At 41.6% G+C, this 25,104-nt stretch overlaps 1 protein-coding gene across 1 annotated transcript in view; it reads right to left on the reverse strand.

Annotated features, from left to right (window-relative positions):
• The window catches only part of LOC124544848, a 50,856-nt gene that overhangs the window by 24,649 nt on the left and 1,103 nt on the right, over positions 1-25,104 (reverse strand). Inside the window, exon 2 of the mRNA XM_047123561.1 lies at positions 19,200-19,695. Coding sequence (XP_046979517.1) covers positions 19,200-19,695 — 496 coding nt within the window. The remainder of the gene's footprint in view (positions 1-19,199; positions 19,696-25,104) is intronic.

Genomic DNA, 25,104 nt, shown 5'->3' on the forward strand with positions numbered 1-25,104 from the left:
ACTGACGACGCAGCTGCCGTAGCTAGTAATTACGTAAAAATGGAAGACATTAGGGAGATCTTACTCCAGGAACACGACGTAAAACATAACAACATTGCATATCCTGTGATTCACATTACAGTAAATGACGTAAAATTTATGGCAGTACTTGACTCTGGCAATCCCATTTCAGTAATTAGTGAAACAGCCTTTAGCAAATGCAACAAATCAAACGATTGCCCCACACTTCCGTTACGTAAGATTAAATTACAAGGTGCAATCGTTGGAAAAAGTGTAGATGTACGCCAACAAACCAACTTAGAATTCTTCTGTGAAAGCCACAGCTTCTCTATGAACTTTCTTATTGTTCCATTATTGTCGATGGAAATTATATTGGGAGTAGACTTTTTGAATGAATGCAAAGCAATCTTAAACTTTCATGATGCTGAAATAAGTTTAGAGAAAGAAGGTAAGTCAATAGCTCTGAAATTTGAAGATTGGCTCTCAAACCATGACGAAGAAATTAATCGGCTTTACCTCCTGTTCCCCCCATGAACCATGGACCTTGCCGTTGGTGGGGAAGCTTGCATGCCTCAGCGATACAGATGGCCGCACCGTAGGTGCAACCACAACGGAGGGTTATCTGTTGAGAGGCCAGACAAACATGTGGTTCCTGAAGAGGGGCAGCAGCCTTTTCAGTAGTTGCAGGGGCAACAGTCTGGATGATTGACTGATCTGGCCTTGTAACATTAACCAAAACGGCCTTGCTGTGCTGGTACTGCGAACGGCTGAAAGCAAGGGGAAACTACAGCCGTAATTTCTCCCGAGGACATACAGCTTTACTGTATGATTAAATGATGATGGCGTCCTCTTGGGTAAAATATTCCGGAGGTAAAATAGTCCCCCATTCGGATCTCCGGGCGGGGAGGACTACTCAAGAGGACGTCAGGAGAAAGAAAACCGGCATTCTACGGATTGGAGCGTGGAATGTCAGATCCCTTAATCGGGCAGGTAGGTTAGAAAATTTAAAAAGGGAAATGGATAGGTTAAAGTTAGATATAGTGGGAATTAGTGAAGTTCGGTGGCAGGAGGAACATGACTTTTGGTCAGGTGATTACTGGGTTATAAATACAAAATCAAATAGGGGTAATGCAGGAGTATGTTTAATAATGAATAAAAAAATAGGAGTGCGGGTTAGCTACTACAAACAGCATAGTGAACGCATTATTGTGGCCAAGATAGACACAAAGCCCATGCCTACTACAGTAGTACAAGTTTATATGCCAACTAGCTCTGCACATGATGAAGAAATTGATGAAATGTATGACGAGATACAAGAAATTATTCAGGTAGTGAAGGAAGACGAAAATTTAATAGTCATGGGTGACTGGAATTCGTCAGTAGGAAAAGGGAGAGAAGGAAACATAGTAGGTGAATATGGATTGGGGGGGGCGGGGGGGGGGGGGAGAAATTAAAGAGGAAGCCGCCTTGTAGAATTTTGCACAGAGCATAACTTAATCATAGCTAACACTTGGTTCAAGAATCATGAAAGAAGGTTGTATACCTGGAAGAATCCTGGAGATACTAAAAGGTATCAGATAGATTACATAATGGTAAGACAGAGATTTAGGAACCAGGTTTTAAATTGTAAGACATTTCCAGGGGCAGATGTGGATTCTGACCACAATCTATTGGTTATGAACTGCAGATTGAAACTAAAGAAACTGCAAAAAGGCAGGAATTTAAGGAGATGGGACCTGGATAAACTGAAAGAACCAGAGGTTGTACAGAGTTTCAGGGAGAGCATAAGGGAACAATTGACAGGAATGGGGGAAAGAAATACAGTAGAAGAAGAATGGGTAGCTCTGAGGGATGAAGTAGTGAAGGCAGCAGAGGATGAAGTAGGTAAAAAGACGAGGGCTAATAGAAATCCTTGGGTAACAGAAGAAATATTGAATTTAATTGATGAAAGGAGAAAACATAAAAATGCATTAAATGAAGCAGGCAAAAAGGAATACAAACGTCTCAAAAATGAGATCGACAGGAAATGCAAAATGGCTAAGCAGGGATGGCTAGAGGACAAATGTAAGGATGTAGAGGCTTATCTCACTAGGGGTAAGATAGATACTGCCTACAGGGAAATTAAAGAGACCTTTGGAGAGAAGAGAAACACTTGTATGAATATCAAGAGCTCAGATGGCAACCCAGTTCTAAGCAAAGAAGGGAAGGCAGAAAGATGGAAGGAGTATATAGAGGGTTTATACAAGGGCGATGTACTTGAGGACAATATTATGGAAATGGAAGAGGATGTAGATGAAGATGAAATGGGAGATAAGATACTGCGTGAAGAGTTTGACAGAGCACTGAAAGACCTGAGTCGAAACAAGGCCCCGGAAGTAGACAACATTCCATTAGAACTACTGATGGCCTTGGGAGAGCCAGTCATGACAAAACTCTACCATCTGGTGAGCAAGATGTATGAGACAGGCGAAATACCCACAGACTTCAAGAAGAATATAATAATTCCAATCCCAAAGAAAGCAGGTGTTGACAGATGTGAAAATTACCGAACTATCAGTTTAATAAGTCACAGCTGCAAAATACTAACGCGAATTCTTTACAGACGAATGGAAAAACTGGTAGAAGCGGACCTCGGGGAAGATCAGTTTGGATTCCGTAGAAATGTTGGAACACGTGAGGCAATATTAACCTTACGACTTATCTTAGAAGAAAGATTAAAAAAAGGCAAACCTACGTTTCTAGCATTTGTAGACTTGGAGAAAGCTTTTGACAACGTTAACTGGAATACTCTCTTTCAAATTCTGAAGGTGGCAGGGGTAAAATACAGGGAGCGAAAGGCTATTTACAATTTGTACAGAAACCAGATGGCAGTTATAAGAGTCGAGGGGCATGAAGGGAAGCAGTGGTTGGGAAAGGAGTGAGACAGGGTTGTAGCCTCTCCCAGATGTTATTCAATCTGTATATTGAGCAAGCAGTAAAGGAAACAAAAGAAAAATTCGGAGTAGGTATTAAAATTCATGGAGAAGAAGTAAAAACTTGGAGGTTCGCCGATGACATTGTAATTCTGTCAGAGACAGCAAAGGACTTGGAAGAGCAGTTGAACGGAATGGACAGTGTCTTGAAAGGAGGATATAAGATGAACATCAACAGAAGCAAAACGAGGATAATGGAATGTAGTCAAATTAAATCGGCTGATGCTGAGGGGATTAGATTAGGAAATGAGACACTTAAAGTAGTAAAGGAGTTTTGCTATTTAGGGAGTAAAATAACTGATGATGGTCGAAGTAGAGAGGATATAAAATGTAGACTGGCAATGGCAAGGAAATCGTTTCTGAAGAAGAGAAATTTGTTAACATCGAGTATAGATTTAAGTGTCAGGAAGTCGTTTCTGAAAGTATTTGTATGGAGTGTAGCCATGTATGGAAGTGAAACATGGACGATAACCAGTTTGGACAAGAAGAGAATAGAAGCTTTCGAAATGTGGTGCTTCAGAAGAATGCTGAAGATAAGGTGGGTAGATCATGTAACTAATGAGGAGGTATTGAATAGGATTGGGGAGAAGAGAAGTTTGTGGCACAACTTGACTAGAAGAAAGGATCGGTTGGTAGGACATGTTTTGAGGCATCAAGGGGTCACAAATTTAGCATTGGAGGGCAGCGTGGAGGGTAAAAATCGTAGAGGGAGACCAAGAGATGAATACACTAAGCAGATTCAGAAGGATGTAGATTGCAGTAGGTACTGGGAGATGAAGAAGCTTGCACAGGATAGAGTAGCATGGAGAGCTGCATCAAACCAGTCTCAGGACTGAAGACCACAACAACATCAACAATACCTCCTGTTAGACAACAGTTCGGAATTTTCGACGGAACTTGACACTAACAATCACTCTCCAAGTACTGACAGGGATGATATCGACGGCGCATTTGATACTGAGTTAATTCAGAATAAAATTCAAACAATTGAGAATTGTAATGACAGTGATGGGCAAGACCTTTTTGAGATTTTACAAGCACATTCCACAGTTTTTACTCACAAAACAGGAACAATCAAGGGATTTCAATACCAATTTCGTGTTCGTCAGCATATTAAATTTTGTGTTAGACGATACGTAATTCCGGCGCATTATAGAGACCGTGTTAGAACAGAAATACAATCTATGCTTGACGAGGGCATTATTGGGTCTGCAGTAAGCTCATACAACAATCCATTACATGTTGTTGAGAAGAAAAATGGATCGATCAGGCTTGTCTTAGATTCGAGACAAATCAATACTATCATCATTCCCGAAACAGACAGGCCGCAAACGTTAGAAGAAACTTCTTCAAAATTTTAATGGTGTAAAAGTGTTGTCTTCTAAAGATCTCAGATCCAGCTTTTATCAGATCGAACTTCATCCAGAATGTAGAAAATACACAGCTTTCCTTTGTTTCGGCGTTTGTTATCAGTTTCGGAAACTTCCTTTTGGTTTGAACATTTCTTCGGCAGCATTCATTCGCGGGCTAAATTCCATATTACCTGAGTTCTTAAAACGTCACATCACATTATATGTGGACGATATTCTGATAGCAGAAGCCTCATGGGAACAACACAATCGCATCCTCAACAGCGTGTTACATATTTTTGCAGAATCTGGAATTACAGTTAACTTGGAAAAGTCTGAATTCGGTAGGACAAAGGTGAAGTTTTTGGGACATATTATTTCTTCTGAAGGCATTCAGCCGGATCCTGAAAAGTTAGAAGCAATCAGAGCCATTCCAGTTCCATCCACAAAAAAACAAGTCCGCAGTTTTCTAGGTCCCGTAAATTTTTACCTTCGTTTTCTGAATATGCAAATTCTAGTTACACCAAAACTATGTTCTCTCACTGGAAAAAATACTATTTGGAACTGGGACGAAGCACAGTTGGAATTCAATTCTTTGAAAGAATCGCTACTTAACGCGCCAATACTAGCTCATCCAGATCTGTCACAAGATTTCTGCCTTAGCACGGATTCTTCTAAAGTCGGTCTTGGTGCCCATTTATTTCAAGAAGCCACAGAAAATGACACTACTGTTCAGAAAACCATTGCTTTCGCTAGTCGAGTGCTAACAAAATCTGAAAAAAATTATTCTGTTACTGAATTAGAAGCTTTAGCTATCGTTTGGGCATTTAACAAATTCCATTTCTTTCTTTCTGGTAAGCATCTATAAGTATACAGTGATCATCGTGCATTACAATTTCTTATGTCTTCAAAATTAAATCATGACAGGTTAAAACGTTGGGCATTGTTTCTGCAAGAATTCCACTTCACAACAGTCTACATTCCGGGCAAGGAGAACGTTGTTGCGGACGCACTGTCACGCGCACCGGCTGGGCTTGAGAAAAGTAACACAGAAGGCAACCTGAGAAAAATTTCAGTATTCTTTACATTCAGAAAGTCGCCTTTGAAAACTTCATCTCCACATCTTTAAAGGACATTGCTCATGAACAAGATAAAGATCCGATTTGGAAAGACATCAAAAGCAAATGGCATGAAAAGACACACACACAGATTCGGCATTATTATCTGGTTAGAAACAACGTACTGTTCAAACGCTGCACTGTTGATGACAAGCTATGGATACTTTGCATTCCTGGCGATTTTGTTAATAAGCTCATTTGGTACATTCATTTCAGCTATGCACATTTTTGCCCACGAAAATGTTATCATAATCTTCGGACGACTTGTTATTTTAACAATATGGAAAAGAGAATTCGAAGAGTCTTGTCTATTTGTAAACTTTGTCAAAAGGCGAAACCATCTACTATCTCACATCGTGCTCCGTTGTTTCCTATCATTCCTTCTAAATTAAAAGAATTTGCTGCTGTTGATCTCTTGGGACCCCTTGTCAGAACATCGAATGGATTTTCGTATGTTCTAGTCGCTGTTGAACTTACTTCAACATTTGTTTCTTTCACTCCGTTGCGTAAAGCCACTGGACGGTCTGTATCCAACGCCTTTGTTAAAAATTTCTTAGTGAAGTTGGCCACTTTGCTAAAGTCATTTCAGATAACGGGCCGCAATTCAGATCTGCCGTTTGGTCACGCATGCTTCGTTAATCATAAAATCAAACCTGTTTTTATTTCATTGTACTCACCACATTGTAACCCGTCTGAACATATTATTAAAGAAATCAATAAGCTTTGCAGACTTTATTGTCACAGAAAGCATCAGCATTGGGACAGATATTTACACTTATTTCAAAACGTACTGAATGAAAAGCCTCATGACTCCACTGCTTTACCACCTATTCTTGTACTGAAGAATGAAGAACCACTGAACAGAATCAGAGAGCTTGTACCTTTTCCGAATACACGTAAACTTCGACACAGAGACATAATTGATTTGGCTATTAAAAATATAAATTCTGCAGCAGACAAAAGGAGAAAACTACACGGTAAAGCAAATGCAAAGAAATTATATATCGGTCAGAAAGTTCTCTTTAAAGCTCATTCATTGTCACATAAGAAGAAACACTTGAGTCACAAATTCTTTCTGATTTACAATGGACCTTACAGAATCCGACGTATACCACATGATAATTGCGTTGAAGTTGAAACTCTGCGTACTAGGAAGAGTAAAGCATTGCACCACATTTCGCATGTAAAACCGTTTATTGAGAGATAATCTGCTTTTTAACTTTGTCCTTGCCATACAACTTATCACTTCACGTTACTAGTATGCTTTGTCAGACTTAGAAACTGTTAACATGCAACAATGTTTGAAGTTAAACATCCAGTCAAGAACCAAGAGAACGTATTTAAACAGAAATTATGAATGCATTGTTATAGTGAACAGACGACACAGTGTTATTATGTGTGTACATTCTTGCTTGTTAGTTTCACGATTACGTAACGACCATAAGGCTCACATACTCAGAACATGTACCGGTACTGCTAATGAGATTTTAATGCAACATTTTGGTTCACTTGAAAATACATTCTGGATTTAAAGTACTTTCTGAGATATATCAGATGACACAGTGGTTAGTTTATTTGACAGCTACACGATTATATCACGACACTACTAATGAGTGACACAATTAATATTATTGCTTTTGCGCTGTATCTGTTTTGTATCTGCACAGTTTTTCTGAATTCTTCTGGAAAGCAAAACATATTTTAGTAGTAACTTTTGTGGTATAGCTACAATGAGACAGCCTTTTTTGTAGCACAACAATACGTTACAGTACAGTACTTACTTCATCACGGCAACAAGCGTAACAACTACGATATCTATACGCATAGCAATTTACTTCGTTTATTAGGAGGTAAGTACATTGACTTCTACAGAACTTTGCTTACGGACGACGATAATTGCGACACGTGGCACATTTTTTACCCCCAAGTAATGACAGAGATTATGTTACAACAAGATGCACAATTTAGCGCCGCAGTACACGTATTTGAGTTATTAATTTTGTACTTAAAACATTTATTTTTTAAGATTTTTGAATTACAAAGAAAGTTTTCCGTGATACATTTCATTCCATTTCTGTAGTCTCTAACACCTGAGGGTATAATTACGGTAATCCTCAGGGGGTACACGCCTACTTTGTGTACCATGTGTTTGGCAAGCACAAGGAGCCCTAGCTAATATGGTATTTGCTTATACAACTTTACACATCGGTACCATATTTCTCTAACACAGAATTACACAGCTATCTGATTATTTAACAGAGAAACAAACATTTTTTTTACTACATCAGTGACACATGTTTACACAATTACACAGTTGGATAACTTCACACTTATGAAACTGTATTTTGTCTGTACTTTGTGAACTATTCATATTTTTTCGGAACCATTGTGATACTATGAGAGCTTTGAATGATATATTTGGTATAGGTTCACGATTTTTAAAGTACGATTGAGGTAGATGACACTACTGAAATGAGCAGAGAATTTTTTTAGGTTTTGAAATTATTGCAGAAAGCTACGACGTTTTTGAGATTTGGCTGAGGTGTTATGGTGTTATTATTACGACGACGATGTGTATTATGCTTTTGAGGTATGTTTATGATCAATAAGCTGATGCTATATGAGGAATTTGATTATGCTATGTATTTATTATGATGAAATATTGAAGTGTCGCCGCAAGATTGACGTGTAGACGAATATGTACATGTGTAATAAAGTAAGGAATAAGGAGTAGTGGTTAGGGACTCTTATTTATGAAAAGGATGTTGGAATCCAAGAATCGTGCTTTAAGAGTTATGAAATGTGTGCATATGCGTGAATGTATCACAATGCCGCCGAAAATTTTTTGGACACTGTTATATTTACAGGATTGTGTTTCTACACATTTGTAACGCAATTTTTCGACCTGTGAAATTTTTATATGAGACTGTCACTGCAGCGGAAACTGCTGTCGTAAGTATTTCGGTAAGAAAGGTAAGTGACCGTGACATAATGCGTTGTGAGCGGCCAGTTGTGCCAGCTGCCTTGAGAAAGAGCCATTAGGTGGAGAAGAAAGAGGCCATTATCCTCGCTATTGACATTGCTTTGTATACAGCATCGCTACAACACGCTCTAACTTGAAAACATACGATTTACACTGTGGAGCTCGTAATTTATGATATTTACTAAAATGCCTAATGAAATGATGAGAAACATTTTACATCTATTGTGTTTCTAGTTGAGAGTTTGCTCATTTTGTTTAATATCTAGTTTCTAGCTTACTGCAGCATTGGTTAAAATAAAATTTTACAGATGTACTAATGTAGATATTTTATGGCTACAGATCCAGTTAATAATAACTGTATGATCTACTTAAAAAAAAAATGAAGGAGCACAAAAAGACATTTCCCTTCACAGGAACTGCATACATAATTTTCTTTTCAAGTACTTGGTAATTTATTTCATAGAATAAGTTTTTGTGGTGCACGAATTTAATTACATAGACATTAAGATGTGAATATACATTTCCCTTATCTGCATTGTTGTCTTTAGTGTACTATTTTTTCTGCTTGTGGGTTTGTCATGTTTAGATATAAGTTATTACATTTACTGCTGCTAGCTTTGCCAATTTGCAGTTTTTTTGTCATTGCTGTTTGTGTTAATTGTTTTGTACTGCTGCATTGCCTTGTCCCTTAGTATATATATCTGAGCTCAGTAGATTTAAGTTATTTTAAGATGGGGTAGGCTATATGAGAGGACGAGTTGTGATGAATTGGAAGAAATGCATTGAGAAGCTATAAGAAAATGGTTTGCCCAAAAAGAAAAAGTATTTTGAAAGAGGATATGAACAAAAATTAGGGTTTAGGGACAACAGGTTTAGGTAGGATTTTCTCGGAAATAAATGATGAGGTAAGATAATGGATAGTAAATAATGAGGTAAGAAATATGTGAACATATAAATACAGAAAGCATGCTTGGATAGGATTTTTTTGGTGGAAACAAATGCTGAAATAAGACGAAAGATCTGTGGAATGAAGTTTTGGGTTGGACTGCAGTACCAAATGTTACACTGAAAACATACCCTGTCCTTTCCTCCTGTGTTATTCTGCTATGTGTTTGTGTACTCTTGTGTATTTGTGTTTTTCCTGTCTTTATGTGTTTAGCTAATACGATTTATGTTTTAGAATTTTTCTAGTGCTAAGCTTCATTCACTATGATGAGGAACACTGTTACCCTCAAATATAAATTGGAATTAATAATACGTCGTTTTCTTTGTAAAGCTGTTTACACATTATTAATTATGTTCTGTTTCAATTCTCAGGTGTGAAATTAATGTTTCGAAAACTATTCTCATTATTTTATATATTTACTTGTGTCGTAATTCCTGTAACACTGATGTATATGTGTATTTCTATTCTTTTGTAAAGCCTGTATTGCTACAAAAGTTGTCTGTACTATTATGTTCTTTAATGATGTATTTTGTGCCTCTGTAATTGTATTCTTATGTTGTAAATTTATAATTGTATAGACACCAGTTCTTCAAATTAAGTTACATTACACTGCACACGTTTCTGTTGGTCATAGTAATGCACAATATGTGAGAAGTTGGGACTGTTAGTGGTTGGATGTGTGTTAATAATTCAGCAAGGGGCTGTTTCTAAGGACAATTCCAAAAACTTTGTGAGTGCACAAGTGGTGGTTTATGGACTTGCTATATTCTCCACAAGACTCTTCGCTGGTGAATGTGCACCTCCACAGTCGAAACAGATGACTGCTGGCCGCCTCTACAAGGACTACAGTGGGTCTGCACCTTTGATGACCCACCAGTGCCATTATTTTACAAGGACTGCAGTGGGTCTACATCTCTGGTGGCCCCCCAATACCATACTCTCTACCAGGACTACAGTGGGTCTGCTCTGTGATGACCTACCTACCAATATTCTTCAAAACTTCGACTGACTCTGCGGTGGGTTTGCTCTGTTGTGGCCCATTACCTGTCTGCATGTCAAGAGTCAGCACTGTCTTTCCGTTGGAAGGACAACACTACTTCTTCAAGGCTGCATGGAAATCCACTACTACCATGTCCATTTTCTTTTACTGCTCAGACTTTGAGAAAAACACTGCAATTTTACTGTGATGAATAATCAGGAATGTCTTTATGGACTGTGAGAAAATTTTAGCTTTTGACCAACATTGTATCATAAAGTGTGTGCATTTGATTTCTTTGTTATTGTAATTATGAAAAACTTTTAACAAATTTGTACTGGCCAGTGCCCAAAACATTTTGTAAAATTTTTTGTGGGGAACATGGGGGCTATGTAAGTAGGCTGTTTAGGTTTTCTTATTTGTAACACCACATAGAGCTCTGTATGAAAATCACTGGCTGTGCTGTGTGCAGTCTGTGGCTGGTTGGCTTTGTTGTAATACTCTCTATTGTAGCGTTGGGCAGTTGGCTATTAACAGCGCGTAGCGTAGGGCAGTTGGAGGTGAGCCGCCAGCAGTGGTGGATGTGGGGAGAGAAATGGCGGAGTTTTGAAATTTGTAAGACTGGATGTCATGAACTGCTATATATATTATGACTTTTCAACACTATTAAGGTAAATACATTGTTTGTTCTCTATCAAAATCTTTCATTTGCTAACTATGCCTATCAGTAGTTAGTGCCTTCAGTAGTTTGAATCTTTTATTTAGCTGGCAGTAGTGGCGCTCGCTGTATTGCTGTAGTTCGAGTAACGAAGAATTTTGGTGAGGTAAGTGATTTGTGAAAGGTATGGGTTAATGTTAGTCAGGGCCATTCTTTTGTAGGGATTTTTGAAAGTCAGATTGTGTTGCGCTAAAAATATTGTGTGTCAGTTTAGTGTTGATCAGAATAGGTAAAGAGCGGAATGTCTGAGTGCGTTCAGTTCTGCTCAGCTGTTTGAAAATCAAATAATGTAAGAGGTTTATCAGCACAGTAATTAATTAATTTTTCTAAGGGGACGTTTCATAGCTCTAGTTTGAAGTATATTAGGTTAGTGTGTTACTCATGTATCTTTGGTAATAAAGGGATGGCTGGGCTTTGGAGAAGGCAGCAGGGATAGGTAGTTCTAGAACTTAGTTTTTCTTTTTATCTCTGGGTATTTCAATAATGTGACTGATAAACAGATGTTATTAGATAGGGTTACTGATGTCATTGTGTAGAGAGATCCTTACGAGCGTTATTGGAGTGTCTGTTACTTTTGAGTAGAGAGTTTTGGGATAAAGCCGTTAATAGCGGGATAGCATGAGCTGTAGATAAAGATTTTAAGTGATACCTTTAAAAAAAAAGAAAGAAGAAGAAGATCTAATTAGCCTCACAATGATAGAAATGGAAGATACATGTTGGCAGGCTGAGCCATATAATGAAGTTAGAGTTTTCTGTATAATGACATATAAAAAATGTTTAATCGAGCAATTTAGCTAAGCCTAAGAATGATAAGGAGGCAAATTAGACCTATCTTTCTCTCTCGCCTCATTTTCAAGCTTTCAGGTGCAAGTAATGAATGGTGTCAGAACCAGAAATAATCGCAATATAATAATAAATCAAGTTAACAGGGCACCGGTTATTCGCTGGTGAGTTACGGTGAGAAGGCTCTGTGCTATGTCAAACATGTCTGAGACACTTGCCGTCACTAGCGTGCGAAAGGTCGCTGCGGTATGATTGTAATCATGTGTGTAGGTTGTTAATCATATGTATGTGAACATGTTCTAGATCCACCATACATGGATAATGTTCATTGTGAGAAAGCAGGAGATAGAAGAAATCAGGCAGTGGACAGTGCAGACTCCCAGAGATGATACGACGCTGCGTTGCAGCTGGCCACTACACGACATCACCGACGGGCGATTCTAAATGAATTGTCAGAAGTCGAAGTTGCGCTACGCATTTGTCAACTTTGATGGTCCCCTATTGTATTTTGCATGGAGGCTAGGCAGTTGTCCGCTAGAGCTACAAGAGAGAAGTACTTAGCGTAATTTCGTAGAAGAATTGCTTGTATCCCTGATCACAGGAGAGAGTTCAGCAGAGATCTGGAGTTGACGTCTGTTGGGACAGACAAGTTATGGTGCAAATTTACTGTGTGGTCAGTCGGAATACAGATGGCTACAACAGATCTCACTGACTTCGAATGATATTCCATGAAGACCTGCGAAAATTTTTGTATCATTAGGTTCGAGAAATAGAGTACCGCTCCTACGAAATATCTTGGTTGTGACAAGGGCGATTTGTAAGAGGGGACATAATTTTTATAGATACGAAGGGTCACGCGTATGAAATAGGAAGTGCAATCGTTAGTGTTTGACATTGGAGTGGTATTTTATGGTATCAGAATCATCCGATTTTCTATGATGAATTGTTACTTCGCTGTTTCGCACTCCCAGAGGTAATTGGATGGTTTCAAGTTCATGTTATTGAATAGTGTGGTAGACTGATGCATGTATGTGACACAAACAGAAATATTCACAGATTTTTCTTGGCTTGTGTTCAAGCTGTTGCCCAAAAGTAATTGAAATCTCACTTTAGCCAGTTTTGATTGTTTGAAAGTTGATAGAACTCAAGCAACCATCAATATTAGGCGCGTAGCAATACTGAGACATGGAAGATAATACAAGTCGAGTTGCTGTTTAAATGTTTCGCCCAAGACGTGTATCGCCGACGCCTGAAGAGGTTTAGTTTCGTAATTTTTGAATTGATGTCAATGAAAGGTTATCGACCAAAGCGGCTGTGACATTTCGGATTTTTATTTTGTTTTTGTGGTTATGCTCTTGCCGTACAGCGGGAAAGGATGTTTAGCTTTGATCACAGCACTCGCAGTTTACAATCTACGAAAATCTGTAGTAGTTTGAGTTAACAGAATAAAAGGGCTGATACGCTGACCGAAAGATAATTAAACCTGCCTTATAAGCGTGCAGTATTATGTGATAGTGATATGTATTATTCAGTTTGGCATGAAATAATATAACTCTTTTTTTACGGATAAGTAGGAAAATTTAAAGAAAGAGTTTATATTTTGAAGACAAAGATGATTTCGTTTGATAATTAACTGAGGGTAGTCAATCTGGTTAAACGATATTACTGTGTTTCTCCTTGAAAAGAGAATTTGTGATATATATATTTGTAGAGAATTAAGTTTACCTTAAGAGAACTATACGAAAGAAGTAATTATACTTTCAATACAGCATACGCTTATGATCGGTGACACAGCTACAGAGATTCCGTTAACAGTCGACAAACTTAGGAAGTTAAACAGTTGAACGACTTGTCTATATCATTTACGGAATTCTTTTACAAGTTGGATGTTTAACGTTGGTTTCTTATCGCTAACCTGAACGCTTATCCCTCTTCTGCCTATTGTTAAAGGGATTACAATACAGGCCAATATAAGAGCTTGTATGAGATGCGGATAACCTACATGTACTTGCGCTGACGTTGACTGAAATACTTACGCACACCATACGTAACCACTTTGCTTATTTGTGCAAACACTGTGTCTTAAGTGATTATGCACAAAATATTTAACTGACGTCTCGCGTCCAACTTATCCTTCTACTTTCACACTGACTTTTTTCCATTCCACTAGAATGTTTTGTGAATGCAGATGTTGTTTCTAGGAAGAAATAACTAGAAATTGCTGTATAACTTCCAATGTGCTATGCGGTACCTGTACTGGAGCAACAGCGCAACAGTTGGTCTTACAAGAATGGAGTGACGTTTCGTACATTGGCGCACGCTGTTGGCAGTAGAAAGCACTTTTTTACAGACCGCCACAGTACAAACTCGATTAATCTTTCTCCTCTCCCATTCATAGCATAAAGCCCATAGTCTCCCGTAACCCTTTCTTCTACTCCTTCTCCTACAACCGCATTCCAGTCCCCCATGACCATCAGATTTTCGTCTCCCTTTTCGTACTGAAGTACCCGTTCAGTATCCTCATATTCTTTCTGCGTCTCTTCAGGTCCAGTTTCCGACGTTGAGATGTATACTTGAACTATCGTTGTCGGTGTTGGTTCGCTGTCGACTTTGATGAGAACAACGCTATCACAGTAAATCACTCTCTACCCTACCGTCCTATTCACAACGAATTCTACAGCCGTTATACCAGTTTCTACTACTTCCGATATTCATATGACCATAAATCCTTGTCTTCTTTCCATTTCACTTCACTGCCCCCCAACTGTATCTAAATTGAGCTTTTTCATTTCCCTTTTCAGATTTTCTGTGTTCCCTAACGCGTTAAAACTTTTGACCTTCCAGGCTCCTAGAACTTTATCCTTTCGTTGGTTATTCAGTCTTTCTCTCACGGTCACCTGTCCCTTGGCAGGTCCTAACGGAGATCCAAAGGGGGGCTATTCCGGAACCTTTTGCCATTGGTGAGATCATCATGGCACTTTTTCAATTACAGGCCACATGTGTGGATACATATTGGTGCCTTTAATGGCAGTGGTTTCCAGTGCCCTCTGCATACTCATACCGTTGTTCATTGGTGATTCTTTCGCCTTTATGGGCAGTGTCCCACTGCAAGGGCAACACAATGCCCTGAACCTCTGTCTGATCCTCCGCTCTCTTTAACAAGGCCGTTGGCAGAATGATGTGACTTATTGTGCCAGAAGTCTTCGGCCGCCAATGCTAATGTCTTTTTTCGAAATTTATGTGGTGGCGGGAGCGAATCCTGGACAAATGACATTTTAGTCACTAATCAAAGTGGCTACCTCTAGACGACGGGTCCAAATAGCGAATATACAAGCCAAAAATCATAATAGGAGGAAAAGTGAGCCGTGCGTGGCTCGTGTTCGTGCCATACCTCATTTGACAACCTGTTTTTACTGTACTACCACCTCGTTATGTTAATTTCAATTACTGGTGTCACTGAGTTGCCGCCTTGCCTGCCCGTGAGCGAAAGCAGCGGCGCTTATCTGGCGTATTATCTTTGCTGACTGCTATTACTTCTCAATTGCCTTGTGTTCGGAGTTAGTTCGGAACTGCCAGTGAGTTGGGAGGCGCTAGCAGTGCAGTTCGGACCTGGCAGTGTTTGACTTAGGACGCGACAGAAGTGCAGTCGGGGCGCGGCTGCAGTGAGGTCTGGACAGCCATGACTCGGCCGACGGTTGCCGATACATATCACTTGAGTGCGGACCACCTTGGTTCATCGTAGGTCGGTCGTCTTGTCGGACGTATATGTTGGCCGGTGATCGCTTATAGGTTGCCGACTCGTGATTCCTCCTTGTTATTGCACAGTTGCTGCCATTAGTATTGTCTAGTCCTTCATGCAAGTGTTCGTGAAACTGTGTGTAGCTTGTGATGTCGACTGCTCAGTTATTTTAGTGCTGTCTCCATAATGATGTGTGGCAGTCGGTAGATTGGCGTGGAGCAGCGAAGAAATCTCCACGGGTCGTAGTTTGGCCGGGCCCGCTGGCGGTCTCTACGCAGTGGTGGAGTCTGTGGGGCTGTTCCCATTGCTTCGAGGTCTGTGGCTCACCGACCCTGGACACGAAAGTTGAGTTTGGATTTATTTTGCAGCAAGTCAAGACTGTTCACACTGTGCCGACTGGTTCTCGTTTTTGGCTGTCAGGGCATTCCCGTGAGCAACAACGTGTGTGTGAGAGTTGGCGAAGGTTTAGCCACCGTCCGGTGGAGTCTAACTGTATTTGGTTGTTTGCAATTGAAGTGCACCAGTGAAATTTTAAACCTTGTGGCCGTTAACATTCCAGTTACCTGCCCTGGCCGTTGACCTAAATTCAGGCAGTGTTCTTTCCTCACCGTGTTGTCGCTGTCCAGCATGGTGTGTAGTTTGACAGCTTAATGCATGCATGGGTGTGGGTGTCCATGCCATTTACGTTTTGCTTTGAACTCCCGGCTGTGTGCTGGTCGAGTGGAGCGCAAGTTACCTTGTCGGTGGGTCCATTGACTATTGGTTGGGTTGTCGTCGGATGGAGAATGGTTGGGCCGACTGCCTATCTCACCCAAGTGATCGTTAGTATTTCAAGTGTTGGCCGCCCCCCGAAACTTCTGAGCCCCGTTAGCTGCACTGCCTTTCTTATGTTCTGTTGAGTGTATTTGTATGGCTCATAGTCGATGGTCTTGAATTAAAGTTGAATTGTTTTTAGTGGTGTTTTAAGTCATGGGCCTTCCACTGTCTTAAAATTAAAGTTTGCTGTTCGTAAACACACGAAGATTTCAGCTTAATTACGTCATGGTTAGAAGGAGATTTCAAAATCAAGTACTAGATTGTAAGACGTACCCAGGAGCAGACATACTCTCGGATCAGAATTTAGTAATAGCTGTAGATGAAGAGAATTGTCCTGAAGAAACTAGCGGGAAAAAGCGGGATGTTACTATAGAATTATAAGACGTATTTTAATTTATTTAAGGTTGTAGGTAATACGATAATGAATTCCAAAGAAGGCTGTTCACTTGGACGGGAGCGGACAGTCCTAAACCGAACAATCATTAAAGTTGGACAGGCAAAGGCATGTCAAGGAATAGGAATGGACACCAAAAAAAAAAACCGTTCATAGAAGCTGGACTGGCAAAAACTTGTCTTCAGTTTTGACATACACTACTAGCCATTAAAATTGCTACACCAAGAAAAAATGCAGGTGATAAACGGGTATTCATTGGACAAATATATTATACTCGAACTGACATGTGATTACATTTTCTAGCAATTTGGGTGCACAGATCCTGAGAAATCAGTACCCAGAACAATCACCTATGGCCGAAATAACGGCCTTGATACGCCTGGGCATTGAGTCAAACAGAGCTTGGTGGCGAGTACAGGTACAGCTGCCCATGCAGCTTCAACACGATACCACAGTTCATCAACTGGTGAGAGATCTGGAGAATGTGCTGGCCAGGACAGCAGTCGAACATTTTCTGTATCCAGATAGGCCCGTACAGGACCTGCAACATGCGGTCGTGCATTATCCTGCTGAAATGTTGGGTTTTGCAGGGATCGAATGAAGGGTAGAGCCACGGGTCGTAATACATCTGAAATGTAACGTCCACTGTTCAAAGTGCCGTCAATGCGAACAAGAGGTGACCGAGACGTGTAACCAATGGCACCCCATACCATCACGCCGGGTGATACGCCAATATGGCGATGACGAATACACGCTTCCAATGTGCGTTCACCGCGATGTCGCCAAACACGGATGCGACCATCGTGATGCTGCAAACAGAACCTGGATTCATCCGAAAAATGACGTACACTATCACAGGCACTCCTGTCTGTGATGCAGCGTTAAGGGTAACCGCAGCCATTGTCTCCAAGCTGATAGTCCATGCCGCTGCAAATGTCGTCAAACTGGTTGTTGTCTTGCAAATGTCCCCATCTGTTGACTCAAGGATCGAGATGTGGCTGGGCGATCTGTTACAGCCATGCGGATAAGATGCCTGTCATCTCGACTGCTAATGATAGGAGGTCGTTGGGATCCAGCACGGCGTTCCGTATTACCCTCCTGAACCCACCGATTCCATATTGGATCTCGACCAACGCGAGCAGCAATGTTGCGATACGATAAACAGCAAACGCGATAGGCTACTGTGGTGTGCGTACTGTAAGACCTTCGGTACACACACCATCAGATTATTTGACTTGTCGCTATAATGAAGTAGGCGAGTGTCAGCAATATGTTTCGTGGTCTTGTCGTGGCGTGTTTATCTTCTGCCGTTAGGTCAGACGATAGAAATGCCATTTGCACGCTTAGAGTAGCAGTTTGACAGTGACCAACTTTAAACAGAACTTGATTAATTTTCACACACATTTATTAAAATAATAAAAATCATAAACCTTACTTAACTTGATTCTCGATGCTATTTACAATTGACAAGCAGAAATTCCTTTGGTCTTGGTACGTTAATCTTATTCTCACATATCTCTGATACTTGACAAAGTGTCTATACACTTCTCTTCATGGCTATGTACAGGAATATGATAATCTTATTAGGTACAGACTGAAACTTGACTACAGACTAATGCAGACTGATGCAGACAAATGCAGACAAATGCAGACTAATGCAGACTGGTACAGACTGGTGCAGACTGACTAATCGGAGGTCTGTACACTCGTTATAATACCTCACACGTTCAGGTATCTCTGCGCGTGTGTGATCCGTGAGGAGAAAAGGTTCTACGTTAGCAACAATCTCATTGGCTGCGTTACATATTAACACGCGGATCGGCGGAAGCAGAATTCGGTCCGTCTCTAAGGCAGCGCCATCTCGTAGTGCGGAGACGGACGAGCGCTGCGCCTGCGCTGTTGTGCTTAGCGGGGCGCGCTCTAGTGGGAAAGTTGTGTACGCGCTGACTACGCGGAACTATGTACACAACAGCTATAATCCGACCTTTTCAAAGTCAGAAATGTGATGGTACGCATTTCTCCTCCTTACACGAGGCATCACAACAACGTTTCACCAGGAAACGCCGGTCAACTGCTGTTTGTGTATGAGAAATCTGTTGGAAACTTTCGTCATGTCAGCACGTCGTAGGTGTCGCCACCGGCGCCAACCTTGTGTGAATGCTCTGAAAAGCTAATCATTTGCATATCACAGGATCTTCTTCCTGTCGGCTAAATTTCACGTCTGTAGCACGTCATCTTCGTGGTGTAGCAATTTTAATGGCCAGTTGTGTAAAAAAGCCAATCGAAACGTTGCGATGTGCCCAGTATCGATATTTTTGTTTCGATATTATGAAGGTCTTGGTACGTTCTTAGGTATAGGTATCGACGCCGAATATTGTGTAGAATCTAGTATTGGAAGGCCCTACCTGAGAGACGCGCAGCCGCCGCTGCAGGTCGTCCAGTTGTCGCTGCAGCTGCGTCTCGACGAGCCCGGGGAAGTCCCGGTAGGTCCGGAAGACGCAGACGAAGGGCGGGTCTGCGAAGCCGGGCAGAGTGAAGGCGACGGTGCCGGCCGAGAAGTCGCCGGGCGGAGCCATGGCGCAGGCGACGGTCGGCAGGTCCGGGAAGTCGAAGGCGAGCGGCGCGAGCGCGTCGAGGCCGCGCCAGCCGCGCGGGTAGTGGCGCTTCCAGGCGCAGAGCGCCGCCTCCGCCTCGGCGGCGGGCGGCCGGCGCACCTCGAGGTCGAACAGCCAGCGCGGCAGCGCGCTGCGCCGCGTCGTGCAGTCGAACGGCGGCAGGTCGCCCGAGAACCACTTCTGGTCCTCGTACTTCATCATCACGATGCCCACGCCGATGCGCAGCATCTCACGCTGCCGCAGCTCCGCCCGCTGCGCCTCGCTCGCCTCGAACCGGCACTCGTACCTGTTGCGAGCACACATCCGCTGCGTCACTGCGACGCCCGAAACGTCCTGGCAGATTAAAACTGAATCATATATTTTTAAAGGGGCTTTTCTCAACCGACACACATCTATGGGATATTGAGGAAATTTGTTCAAAATGTAAATAATAACTTTATATGGGCATCTTTATTGTCGTTTTTATGTTAAACGATGCAAATGAGAGGATGGTTGGTTGGTTGATCTGGAGGGAGGGGACCAAACAGCGAGGTCATCGGTCCTATCGGCTTAGGGAAGGATGGGGAAAGAAAGTCGTCCGTGCCCTTTCAAAGGAAACAGCCGGCATTTTCCTGAAGCGATTTAGGGAAAACACGGAAAACCTAAACCAGGATGATCGGACGCGTGTTTGCACCGTTGTCCTCCCGAATGCGAGTCCAATTTGAGGATGAGATAAGAGATTAAATTTCTAATGTTATACACTGCTGATGGCAGTTATTACGAAATTATACCTTTATCTTTCGCAAATGAAGTATACAACGAAACATCATTACATCCTACATTGTTTGCATAAAAAGAACGCAGGCCGGTGTGGCCGAGCGGTTCTAGGCGCTTCAGTCTGGAACCGCGCGACCGCTACGGTCGCAGGTTCAAATCCTGCCTCGGGCATGAATGTGTGTGATGTCCTTAGGTTAGTTAGGTTCAAGTAGTTCTAACTTCTAGGGGACCATAGTGCTCAGAGCCATTTCAACCATAAAAAGAACTGAAATGTCCGACAGGTGACGAAAACAAAGAGGAAACCATCATTCTCCCCACCATCCTGGGCGTTTTTCATTGGACTTTCACAGCTTCAATAACGTGTATGCCCTCCGTGAGCGTTTATCACTGCCTGACAGCTACATGGAAGGGTCCACCCTGAGATATCAGTTCCCAATCTTCAATAGAGAGTCCATGACATTTCTTAGAACAGGACGATGAGGAACACCATGTCCCACATACCATGTCATCGCCGGCCACTTGTTATCGGAATTCAAACTGAAATTAAAACATTGTCGAAAGCCCGGGAATCCCTGGGACCAATATCTTGCCAGTATCACTGTCGATAACTGGCAGATATTGTCAATATCCTCAATTCCCGGGTTCGATAAACTGTGTACATACGTATTTAAGTTTGTACCCTCATTGCGCGAATATTACTCGCGCTTGACCATATTTTTTTAATTTTTCGTTTCAAATTCGAAGATGACAAAGACATTCAAATTCGTCGGACAGTATACAGACAGATTTCAAGTACTGTGGCATCAAGGGGCCCAATGACGACGTTGAGGCAGCGTTGACGATTCCTGTCTCATGTCCTCATGATTATGATGCTCATGTTGCCTGTACAACACCCCTTGCGGGAGAGGTCGAATGGACTCGCTCGAAAAATTCATCATTCACCAAACTGCGTAGGTCATCAGTCCCCTGACTTACACACTACTTAAACTAACTTAAAAGAACTTATGCTAAGAATCACACGAACACCCATGCCCGAGGGAGGACTCGAACGGGAGTGGCCGCGCAGTCCGTGACATGAAGCCTCAAACCGCGCGGCTACTCCACGCGGCCCTGACTGGTCAATTCAAAAAGAATGCGACATAATGTGAAGTAATTCGTGGTGTACTTTTTACGTTAACCTTACACTAAATGATATTGTAAGTCGTATCGCATCTTTAAGATAGTGCTTTGGAAGTTAACCAAATCTTATTCTGAGAATCTGAATGTACTGGAGTATATGCGGTCTGTATGTTTACAGCCACATCTACTTCTTAAATCTGTAATTTATATTTATTTAGTAAACCTTACTATTTATACGCTTTTACAGACATGTCACACATGTGTGTATCTTCTCATTGGCAATAACTTACTTTACGTAGTGGTACAGCTTTGACAATATTTCCAATTTGCTGATCTATCCATTTTATTTCAAAGTTGTAATGCCTATAGAAACATGACTCACGGTTTATCGGATGAATGAGTGTCAAGACTTGCAATTCTTACAAGGAGTCAGTGAATCACCTGGAAATCAAGTGCCGATGTGACCGACACGGGCTAGAATCTCCCTTCTAGAATGTGCCTTCTAGAACGTTGTAGTATGCTGTAGAACGTTATACAATCTTCCACTAGGCTTGATAACGTTCCAGAATATTCCAGAATGTTCTACAATTCTCGTAAATATTCGAGAACGTTCTAGAAGGTTCCAGGATGTTCGATAACTTCCTCGAATGTTCTATAGTCCGGTGGCAGTGAGGATACGTTCCAGCTCAAAAGGGTATACGCGATGATGAGAGGCATGCATCAGTACACTGTCGGGAATCGGCTGGAGCAGATGAAGAAGAAGTGGAAGTGATAGAAAGTGCAATAAATTTAAGACCAAGCGAAACGTACCTTTTTCAGCTGCTTTAAAATAAATCTCTTATGTCTATATCTGATGATATAAGGAGTTCAAAAAAGAAATAAATAACTCAGTTGGTAAGAGCTCTGTTCCTGGTTCGTGTCTTGGTCTGTGGTCTGGCACACAGTTTTAATTTTCCAGAAAGTTTCAGAACGGCACATACTCCACTACAGAGTGAGAGATTCGTACCGTAATACCTGTTTTAAACAAGCGAATTTCTGGTCTAAATCGACTAATGTGGAGGGGCGTCGCATTGCAGCGTGTAAATCTGCCACCAACCCCGTCGCGAGTGGACTGGTAGCGTCATAAGCATTTGATTGTGGCGAGTGTAGTTCTAAAATCCATAATTCTTTGAGGAGTGAGCGTGCACAGAAATGATAGAGTACTAACAGAAAATGGTAGTGTCGGCTGTTAAAATCACAACTTAAACAACTGACGCCGCACTTATTCCCTTTCCGACGGCAATAGAGACACTACGTTGAACACCACAACATCGTGGACTCCGTTGCAGATGGGCAAGAGGTCATGCAGAATGGACGTCCCCAGTACTAGCATTTATGAACGAAACGGATCTATTTGCGCCCTGATAAACCCAGCGAATGCATCTGCAGATAACCCGATAGTGTCGAACGCCTCTAACGCTATATCGCACATGAGTAACAAAGTGGTGGTGGACTGAAGTTTTGGGGTGGCATGGGGCCACCGTAGACTCCTCACGATTGTTGAGGGGATTCTCATTGCTCTGTGGTACAGGGCTGAGGTTCTGCAGCCGATAATGGGACCGTACCGTCAACATTTTGGTGGCAATGTCACCTCGATGGATAATAACTCGCGTGCTGATCGTCCTCTTCTCGTGAACACGTTCCTTCAGTGTGCTTGGACCACCAGATTGGAATAACCCGCATATTCCCTGGATATTACTCCAATCGAACATGAGTGGGATCGATTGAATAGAGCTGTTTTTGGACGTCGACGACAACCTGCGCGCGACTTACACAATCGCCAATGAAGAGAGGGGGCAGTTTGGACCAGGGCTGACCTGATGTTCTCATCGATGTTACACCATGACGCATCCAAGCCTGCATCCGAGGGAGGGGACGTTCCACCACTTGCTGATGTTACTCAGAAGAGCTGGAGAAACTCCCCATGCTAAACAGACGGTTTTGTAGTTACACAAATGTTTGGTTTTTTCTTTTGGTGATCGGGACACATTGCAAGTGAGCATAAACGCATGCCTCAGAGCCAAGTTTTGTTTTCGGAAGTTATAAAAAACTTTCGTTGATGGGTGTAGATGGTTCGATGAAGCGAAGAAAATTACCGACCTGCCTCTTCACGGTGATCGCTGTGGATGGTGACATGCAGTCGAAGATTCAGTTACTTAAGAAATTAATGGAGAAATGAGGTCACGACAGTTAGCAGTGACTAAATCGACAAATGATGAATAATCAGTTTGTGATTATTATTATTATTATTATTATTAGCGAATTCTCCCAATAAATGGAAGTCCTTAAAGAAACAACTCAATGAACTTTTCTCTGGGTTCTTCTTGTTCCCCCAGTAGGCTTTTATTCCCTCTGAGAAGAGTTGTTTACATTCTCCTGAACACTTTAGTCTGTATTGTTTTTTAATGTCATTTTGTCGATGTTGGATTTTTTTGTTTTGGTTGCTCTGATGTGATTTCTCATTTGTCTACTTTGGGCTAAAGGTGTCTCTTTCTAAAATGTCGGTTGGTTAAACATCTGCGGTTTTTGAGGTCATTTCGAATTCCGTTCAGCCAAGGTATTGAGTTCTTAAGTGGTGTTACATAGCGTATCTATCCTTTCTGTCAATCGCTTTTCTGGTGGCCTGTTGAGATGAATAAAGAATTTCATTCACGTTTTCTTAACGTCGCTTTCGATATTTGAAAACTTTTCTGTTGGTTCAAATGGTTCAAATGGCTCTGAGCACTATGGGACTTAACTTCTCAGGTCATCAGTCCCCCAGAACTTAGAGTACTTAAACCTAACTAACCTAAGGACAATCACACACATCCATGCCCGAGGCAGGACCGTAGCGGTCGCGCGGTTCCAGACTGTAACGCCCAGAACCGCTCGGCCACTCCGGCCGGCTTTTCTGTTGTTTTGATATATTGTAACCTGTAACCGTCTCAGGTACGTCTTGGTCCTAAAATTTTCATGTTCGTTTCTTCCGTTAGGTGTTAGTGTTTCACTTGGTTTCATGACTGTGTTGCAGGGCCGAATTTTTGTCTGTCTTGGCATGGATTTTGGGTTTTGGACTAACTATAATGCTTTTCTGACTTTTCGGAGCCGATTTTGTTGAGAGAGTTTTTCAAGGCGTGTCGATTGGATGAAATCGCCGAGGTCTTTAAAGTACGGGACGCTGTTGAATTTACCGTATTTCCATTGCAGGCTCGCTATTTCTGTCTGAATACGATAATTCAGTTTTCTCGAATGGAGCTGTAACCCTACTTTTCCAGGACATTCTTTAAGTATCTCGAGGTATTTGACGGCAGTTTATTCGCCCTCGGTAAGTATCATCAGGTCGTCCGCCCGCAAACGCGAGGTATGGTACGTAGAGGTTGTCTTTGGGAATGCCCAGTGGGATTGGCTTCCAAAATCCACTTTTCTTCAATTCTTTCTCCCAGTATTCCGTAACCTTGCCTAGGACGACATTGAACAGAACAGGAGAGATCTCCTTGTCTCACACCTTTCTGAATGTCAGAGGGTTGTGAGATTTCTCCCATAAATTTTAATTTAGATTTCGTGCCAACTAGTGTTTGTTTTATGAGATCTCGTGTTTTGTGATCTAGTCCCCTCTCTTCTAAAATTTGGAATAGTGAGCATCTGCTATCGAGTCGTGAGCCTTTCTCAAATTTGCGGAGGCGTATATGAGAAGTTTTATCTCTGAGGGCTCGTATTTTGAGTGTGGTTTTGAGATTAAGAAATTGTTCTGGAGATGATCCATACGGTCTAAATCCTACTTGATAAGCTGTTAATTTGGGTT

This window comes from Schistocerca americana, chromosome 8, assembly GCF_021461395.2.
Source record: "Schistocerca americana isolate TAMUIC-IGC-003095 chromosome 8, iqSchAmer2.1, whole genome shotgun sequence".
Lineage (NCBI taxonomy): Eukaryota > Metazoa > Arthropoda > Insecta > Orthoptera > Acrididae > Schistocerca > Schistocerca americana.